The sequence below is a fragment of the Notolepis coatsorum genome, assembly GCF_963971535.1.
Source record: "Notolepis coatsorum genome assembly, chromosome: 6".
In the NCBI taxonomy this organism is placed as follows: Eukaryota; Metazoa; Chordata; class Actinopteri; order Aulopiformes; family Paralepididae; genus Notolepis; species Notolepis coatsorum.
The window spans coordinates 113611769-113620641 of record NC_140170.1 but is presented as its reverse complement, the minus strand read 5'-3'; the positions used below and the strand labels follow the sequence as shown (position 1 = coordinate 113620641).

At 48.7% G+C, this 8873-nt stretch overlaps 1 protein-coding gene across 1 annotated transcript in view; it reads right to left on the bottom strand.

Moving 5' to 3' along the window:
• Positions 1-1585: 1585 nt before the first annotated feature.
• Positions 1586-8873, bottom strand: part of gli1 (GLI family zinc finger 1) — a 144232-nt gene continuing 136944 nt past the window's right edge. The window contains exons 11-13 of the mRNA XM_084317699.1: positions 8708-8873; positions 7543-7858; positions 1586-6594 (exon numbers count right to left, since the gene is read on the bottom strand). The exon at positions 8708-8873 is cut by the window's right edge and continues 77 nt beyond it. Coding sequence (XP_084173825.1) covers positions 4028-6594; positions 7543-7858; positions 8708-8873 — 3049 coding nt within the window. The 3' untranslated portion in view covers positions 1586-4027. The remainder of the gene's footprint in view (positions 6595-7542; positions 7859-8707) is intronic.

Below are 8873 nucleotides of genomic sequence, written 5' to 3'. Positions count from 1 at the left end.
CCTCACCCACCCTCCCCATCAGAGAACGCCACACTTCGCATCGCAGTGGAGACGTGGCTTTTGTTTCATTTGATAAATCTGGATATGCCAGCGCTAAAATCAGTGGTCCCTCGGAGGGAAGTTCCCCTCGGAGCAAATGAGTCAACTTCGGCCTCTGCCAGGCTGGAGTGGCTGTCTGTCCCTACCGTGCCACGCCACAATGCCATTACAGCCCAGTGTGCTGGAGCCTCGGCGGCAACAGGAGCCCGCTGTAAAAAATAACGACAGCTAGCACCTTTATGTATATATATAAAAAAATAAATAAAATAAAAAAAGGTAACAAATGTATGCCCGACTTGTTTTTACATCCAACATGGTCAGGGTGTTGAAGCATGGTGATTCATGAGTGGTAACTTACTCTACTGATGAGTTGTTCTGGGTAAGAAATATTGTTACAGTGTAGCTACAGGCATTTAAATAAACATACCCCAAAAAGAAAAACACTTTGGTGAGTTTTAGGTGTGTTTTTAAGGAAGAAAAACCTTTCTGCAAGAAGTCGTGGTGTCTGCGGAGAGTGGCATAGCATGGGTTAAAATCTGTCTCATGGCCTCTAGTCACCCCCTCTCTCATCCATCGCTCCTGTCACTCTCATGTCCACTCTCTCTATACTCTTTAACACCGTAGAAATACTATGAACATCATATCTTCGCCTCACTACTTATTTCTTTCAGTCTGAGGGTGCCAGTCTCTGCTGACCACAATGGCGTCACCAGGAATGGCCACACTTACGCTCGCTAGCTTTTATAGCAGCTCGCTGTGGCTTTTAATGGGAAGAGGCGACAGGAAAGAAGGCTAAATTATTTGCACAGAGAGAGGGTTTATAATTAGTCTGTAGGAAAGGGGATGTAGAATGAATGGGACTCTTGCATGTTTCCTTTGGCTAATTAGTTAAGACTGCTTTCACTAATTCCAGGGTTAAACAGTGTGGCTACGTGACACAGGGCCGTGACATATAAGGGAGGTTATAGTTACTGTTACGGATGTATCAGGGCCCAGGGCCAGGGCAATACACTATGTACAGCTACACGTTATAGTCCGACACCCTGGAAGTGTGGAGAATGAATAAGGAAACCGCCATACTCTTTCTCAAGCTGCACTGCCCTCTAGTGGGGATATTAAGCCATTACGCTGCCCCATCGAAGCAGAGCGATTGTCAAATTGTTTTTGGGTTTTGAATGGGTGCCAATCGCCTTGTCTTTTGTCCTGAAGTTTGTTGTGCGGGGCGTTTTCAAACCCCCACATCCCACATGAAACCCATGGCAACACCACTGTCACCTCACTAAGCCTTGAAATGAGATGTGGCTCATTAGAGTTGTTTGAGTACTGTTATGACATACAGACAGTTAGTGCTGAAATAGCAAACATATTAGAAGCCAAAGCCACATCACTCCAAAGCCAAGGCAAACAAGACCAAACAAACAAACAAACAGAACCGTTTCACAAACAGTTTGCATCCATCCCAAGCTGAACATTGTTTATTCGTAAACTGGTAAAATATAGTACATTTGTATAAAAATGTAGAAAATTGTACACAAAATATAACACTTGGCTTTTGTGTAATATAGTAAACACTACTATTATAGCCTTTTGTTGCTAAACGTGATATTCTTTTGCCAGCAAAAAGGTCTGATTGAAAGATAACAGTTATATATATAATAAAAAAAAAAAAAACCACACACACAGGAGAAGAAGGCAACATCCATGAAGTTCATTAATATATATATAAAAAAAGATTATTTTATACAAAACATCTCATACATTCTAAGGAACAGCACTATTAATCCATGTACGTGCCCTTATCGCTGGTGTTAGTGTCGGGTTAGGTTATTGGTGCATCTTTATTCTTTCTCAAACGTGTTCAGTTTAATCGTCTTTGGTAGGTCGTACACTTTTTTTCCCTCTCTCCAAACTCAAGACCCATAAATGTGAACTCTTAGTACTATGTTAGAATCCAGAGCTTTGAAGCCATGTGCAACTGACTATGAATGGTCACAAAAAAAAGCATCGACAGCAACAACAACCGCACTTCCATAATATGACCTCATCGCGGGATGCAGTTTCGCTCAGATGTGATGCTGAAAGACCATTAAATAAAATATTGTGGTGCCCCTTCTGACGTCATCGTCATAAACCAGGTTCATATGAATGGTCCCGTCTAGAAGACCTTCCCACATTAGTGCTGTAGTCAGTGCAATACTACAGTATGACATGGATTCTACCGCCTAGAGCTAGTCTGCACAAGATAACACAGCTCAAAAGTCGCCACATACATAGTACCTCTCAATGTACCCATAAGATACAGGTTTTCACTCCAGCTGTAGTAGCCATGGTAGAAATCCTCTCTCACCTTGCATCTATCCTACCATCGACGTTAGTATTGCAGGATCTTCCAAATAATTCCTCTTGGGGTTGGGGGGGGGGGGGCAGTGCAGCAAGCATACGACAACACAGGACTTCTACGATGGCTACGACATCTGTACTAAGAGTGTGTTTGTCTCAGTGTTCCAGACACAGGCTTCTGTTATTGGTCTGATAACACGTAGGCATCAGCTCGACTCCAGTCTGATTCAAGCTTGGCTGAATCCTCTATCATCACTATTAAGGTTAAAGGTGAGTGAAGGCATCGTCATGAAATCTTAACATACAGCATGAAGTGGATTCCTTCACACACACACACACACACACACACACACACACACGCACGCACGCACACACGCACGCACGCACGCACGCACGCACACACACGCACACACACACACATGTTAAGTTCAGTCTTTTCTCATCATGCCCCCATCATGGGATGTACTTTAGACAAGAGCAAGGCACATTCTACATTTACGTAGCGATAAAGCACATGATTGATAAAGAGTTAAGGAGCTGCTTTTAGAACACTTACAGTAAACTGGTATGGAGTGCAAACTCTCTGTCTAAAAGCAAGGTCACTACCGACATTTAGAACTCCAACGATTCAGAGGCCTGAGTGTGTGTGTGTGTGTGTGTGCATGTGTGTGTGTGCATGCGTGCCTGTGTGTGAATACTGATATGTAACTATAGTGTGTGCTGTTCCCTGACTGGTGTGAATCCCTAGGATTACTGGTCAACATTAGTAGCACTGAGACCTTGTTAATTATCAGTCACTAAAGGCACTCTTTCCTCTTCTCTCTTCAGACAGCTTCAGTTCTCATCCTCAAGTCCAACCGTTGGCCTCCAGAGTTCAAGCCAAGTCCATTGTGAGACAGCAGGATGGATTCTTCACCGTCTACATTGTCATATACACAGCATATATATATATGTATATAAAACCTATTTACAATACATGTACCTTTTGTCTGTTCCACCACTGTTGCCACATTCCTCTGTGACCGGAATGCCTGCTTGGAAAATGTTCGATATGGAGTTCATATCAGGCACTTCTGTGTCTCACAGTAGGCACAGAGCAATACTTGTCTCTGACGTACCAAGGCAGTGAGTACACAGAGAGGAGGGCTCTCTAGGTACCTTTGGTTTAAGGTTTACTAGGGCAAGGGTTCTGAAATGGTTTGATTTCAGGACCAAAATCCAGTGCCTCACACCTGGGACCCAGGCTCATTACAACTATTATTATGTTTGTCAGGTGGCGACGCACTAACAAAAGACCTGCAACCCATTTTGGGTCGTGACCCATAGTTTAAAAAAAAACAGGAGTTTGGGTTTTAGGGCGAGAGGCTCATGGTAAGCGAAGCCAAGGTAGACTATCCATATATACACAACCTCCTCAGTCCATCCTTTAGACATTATTTATCCATCCTGCTTACCATATAATATACAAAGGACAATCACAATCATGGATGGAACTTGAGGATTTTGCATACTAGCCTGGTAGGACAGAAACATACTAGCCTTGGATTAGCAGGCTACAAACATTCCCATCCATTATAGAAACACTGGACTGACCAAGAACTCAGTTTGAGTATTAGTCTAGTATAAAAAACAGTCTCCCAGGCTTCTTCTAAGACAGTGTATTTAGGTACTTGTTCTCTCCTGCCAGTGAGGTAAGCATGGAGGTCATGTCTCCTACAGCCATGTTGGACAGGCTGGAGCCCGGGGCTAGAGTGACAGAGGTCTGGGGGGTGGTGAGGCGCGACGAAGCCTGGGAGGAAGACCCCTGGAGTGGATTGTTGACCGGGCTGAAGGATGATGGTTCTGCATCATCAATGATGGACGTGAAGTCTATGTGAGCGTTGTCCAGATCCAGGTTCTCCAGGGCATTGGAGATGGGGCCAGACTCAGGGTAAGGAGCCAGGGAGGCTGACTTGGTGCCACCCGTTGGGTCCAAGGTGGAGCCCATATTATGCTGCTGGTTGAGACAGGGTCCACTCTGGGGGTCCATGTGCTTCTCCATATCCATATGGATCTGCCCAGAGTAATACAGGTTATTGTTGTTATTGGAGGGGGAGAACATCTCATTGTGTGGGTGCTGGACAGGGGGGAGCCGCACCCCTCGCCTGGGGCTGGTGGCGGAGTGGACGGGGCTGAGGTGAGATGGGCTGCTCAGGTACACTCCTCCAGATTGCTGCGATAGACTGTTCTGGCGGCTGAGGGGCTTACGTCCCTGAGGTGGTCTGGGGACTGCCATATCCTGGCCATAACAGGAGCTCATCAGCTGCTGGTCCTTAGGCAGAACAGAGCCGGGGCCTCTGCTGAGGGCCGGGGGACTCATCAACAGGTTCTGGTTGGGGTAGGAGGGATAGGTCTGGTTGGAGTAGAGGTTCTGATTCTGTGGGCTATGCTGCATCATGGCCGTCTGGCCACTCATGTCCATGTTGTCAGAGAGAGGAGGCTTGCCTCCGCCCTGCTGCTGCTCCTGCTGCTGCTCCCACATCAGCGCCTGCTGGGACTGCACGTAGTTCCTCACCATCATCTCCTTCACCTGCATCATGGGGGTCTGGGACCTCCGGCCGTCAGCCAGCGCAGAGCCAGCACAGCCCAGGCTAAGGCCTCCACCACTGGGGAAGTTCTGGTTCTGTGCCTGGGGGTCCATCTGACTGTGGAGGTCACAGCTGGGGTTATTGGAGTTTCTCATCAAGACCTGGCCCGTCTGTTGAGTGTAGCCCTGTGTCTGCTGAGGCAGCGGCTGCTGTTGCTGAAGCTGCTTGGCACTCTGACAGGCGTCAGCGCCGCCCATCCCAGGATGGAACTGCTGCTCAGGTTTGATGATGAGTTTGTGCGTGCCATCTGGACTGTTGTAGATGGCCTGCTGGTTGTTGAAGTGCTGGGTCTGTTGAGGCTGCATGCTAGGATCCAGGTACTGCATCCCTCCCTGTGTCTGTATGCCATGGCCAGTAGTTTGGACCGGGTTGTGGGTCTCACCCCAGGGCCCCGGCCCAACTCCAGCCTCACCACCGTGGCCAAGGCTGGGATAGTGGGGGCCTGAAGGGCTCAGCTGGCAGGTGCTCATACTGTACTCCGCTTGTTGAAGCAGAGTGTTAGACACGCCCTCTGGATGAACAGGCCCCGTCTGACCCATCTGGCTGCCACCACCTCTGGAGGCGACATCCCCTCGTTGGTTCTGGAAGTGCCCCTGTATGTAGCCTTGATCCGGGCAGCCCAGAGTGTCGTGGGTGGGCGACAGTTGGTTGGAAGGAGATCCTCCTCCGAGTGGGTGGTGCTGCTGCTGATGATAGCCCATGAAGCCTCTCTCTCCTGGGAGCATCATCATGGAATGGTCTCTGGTGTCCGTGGATCCGTGGTGGGGCTCCATAGCCATGGCTTCCATCATAACGTTCTCTGTGATACTAGGTGGCCTGGGAGAGTATATGTGGCGACCAATGTTGGCGTCAGACCCGCAGTGCTGTAGCGCATTCCTCCGGCCCATCATGGCCACGTTGTTGAGACTATTAAAGCGCTGGACCTTAGGGATAGCTTGTGGGTCTCCGACGGACCGGACCGGATCACTGGCTCGCCTGGTGCTATTACCAGGTGCCTGGTGAGGGTAGATCACACCGGTGCCATACTCTGTGTTGGCACTGTGCCTTCGAGGGCCACCGTGTTGAAGGAATGGAGGCAGAGGCTGCCCCTGGTACTCACTCAGAAAACCTCCTCTTCTACCTGGGGTAGCCGGCTGCTCCATGTTGGGCAAAGGAGTTGGAGGTGGGCCGCCAGTTGCTGCAGCGTATTTGGCCTTTAGGCTGTATTGCTGGGCAGGGGTTAGACTGGGCAGACCTGGCAACCCGCCCCCTCCTCCCCCAAGGCAGGGAACTCCTCTGCGGTTTGTTTCTGGGGAGAGGGGATCTCCTCCACTCTGGTCTGGGCCTAGGAGGTGACAACCACCTCCTCCTCCACCGGCCATCTGAGAGACCTCACTGGAGCGTCGACTGGACAGGTAAGGAGACACCATGGAGGACCGACGGCTCACTGTGTAGGCGGAGCTCAGGCTGCTGGTGCCGCTTCCTCTTCTGTCATTGGTGGAGCAGGCCATGGAGGCACCACCTCCTAGTTCGTGATTGGACAGCTCCATGACGCGGCGATTTGATAGGAGTGGAGAAGGAGCACACATGCCCATCATCTCAGCTGTACCTGGAGAGCAAACAAGATCAGGGACCATCAGGGAAGGTATAATCCAGTCAAAATATCAGAAAGACATTTGATTCTGTTGAATGATCTCATAATCTTCTTTTAGACACTTCTGTAGCACCGACATCTATCTGTATTCTGAAGAAATCATGTAAATTTAATAACACAATTCATATTTCAATTCATATGTAAATATTAATTGAAACCTACGTTCTTCTATTTCCAATTCCACAACAAAAGGATATCAACATAAATGAAAAGTATACAATGATTACAAATGTATTGATATTCTCATTTGGTTCATTACAATTTACTCAAGCCTAGTAACAGACACAGTATTTCTGACACTGGGAATACATTCCCTGAGATCCATATATGTCCCTATTAGAATCAGATACCAAGAACATGCAAATGGACATGCAAAGTCTGTAAACGTGTATTCTACGTTCTTATGGAATGAATGAGATAAAAAAAAAAATTGTAATTAATTTTGAGTTAATTTTCATAACGCGATAATTTGCTGTGTAATTAATTAATCTAATTAACGCGATAAACTGACAGCCCTAATATATATATAATTATTATTATACAAAAATTTAAGAAGTAGACTCTTTATTTATTCGTAACAGGCTGAGAGGGAGACATAAAAGGGGAGAGGAGGGAGAAAAGATTCTGCCGTGATTCAACCCTAACCCAGCAGGACATTTTTGGTTCGCAACAAGTATAGGCAGAATGGTGAACTTAATTAATAAGTGGATGAGTGCTTTACACTTCAAATATTAATTATTTCAAAAGCAAAAAGCACCGTAACCAGAAATGATAAACGTGACGATGTGTTTGTTTATCTTTTCGTGACCCCCAAACATCATCTTGTGACCCCCCTTTTCCACCCCTGGTCCTAATACAGGACATGTTGAATGTTGACACTAGAGAGCCGTGTGCTCCTCTCACCGTGTAGGGCAGGCAGCTTGCTGCTGGCCCCGCAGCGTCCAGGAGGGGGGGGCCTGCGGATCTGCTTCAGCTTGTCAGTCTTCAGGTTCTCTAACCTCTTCAGAGCCTGGGCCGACATGCCCATGGTTCCTCCTCCACCCCCTGCCTCCCCTCCTCCGCCTCCGCCCGCTCCTCCATCCTCCAGCACCGTCAGGTCCTCCAGACTGCCGGCCGCGTTCAGGTTCATCTCCACCCCGCTGTCGTTGTTGTTGGCGCTCCCCAGTGGAGAGCGTTCGCTACTGCATGACGACTGACCACCAGGGCTGGGCTGGGACTTCTGAGAGAGAGAGAGAGAGAGAGAGAGAGAGAGAGAGAGAGAGAGAGAGAGAGAGAGAGAGAGAGAGAGAGAGAGAGAGAGAGAGAGAGATGTGTAAATACAGTGGGCAATAATAGAGAGGTCTTTATTCGGCATGCAACGACACAACGACATGCAATGGGCGGCACACACACACAGGAATACACACACATGCAATTGTCTTTCTCAGGGTCGCCGATGCGATTGAGCTCTGCTCTTAACCCATCCCGTCGTCCTTCCCCCCAAGGGCAGCCGGGTACAGACAGGGTGTCGGCGAGGTACCGCGCCCGGGGACCAATCCAAGTGCTCCTGCCCGTCTTCGTCAGGGACGCGACAGCGTCAGCGATCTGTTGTGCATGTTTTTCCATTGGGTTTCTCTTATCGGGGGGGGGGAACCCTTGCGAGCACGGGGAGAACATGCAAACTCCACACAGAAAGGCCTGGGAGATACCCCACCTGGGTACCTGGCAACCCGACAACCTGGGCCCAAGCAGGAATCGAACCCTGGACCTTCTTGCTGTGAGGCGACAGTGTTAACCACTACACCACTACACAAATACAGGGGGTGCAGCAAGTACAACTGCACCGGTGTCATGGGGGCCCAAAGAGAGGGCCCTGGCTCCCAACAGTAAATCCTGAGGTGCTCACACCGCACACGAACGTTACATCAAATATCTCTAGCACTAGACAATAGTTAAATAGTTTTGAGTCTCTGGTAATCACCACAGAAAAACAACTTTTCCATTTACATGAAGGAGAGTCATGACTAAAAATGAAAACGTGGAACATGTGTAACTGATGAATCACTGAAAAACAAACTGAAGAACTCACCAGAGCAGCCTCCGGTGCCAGCAGTTTGCAGTCCTCCCGGTGTGTCTCCTCTTTCTCCAACAGCAGTTCAGAGTTCTGGCCACCAGGGGTCATGGCTGAGCCGAGGGGCCGAGGGCCTGTGTCCCCGCGGTGCTTCTTAGTGATGTGGGCCTCGGGGCCGTGGACG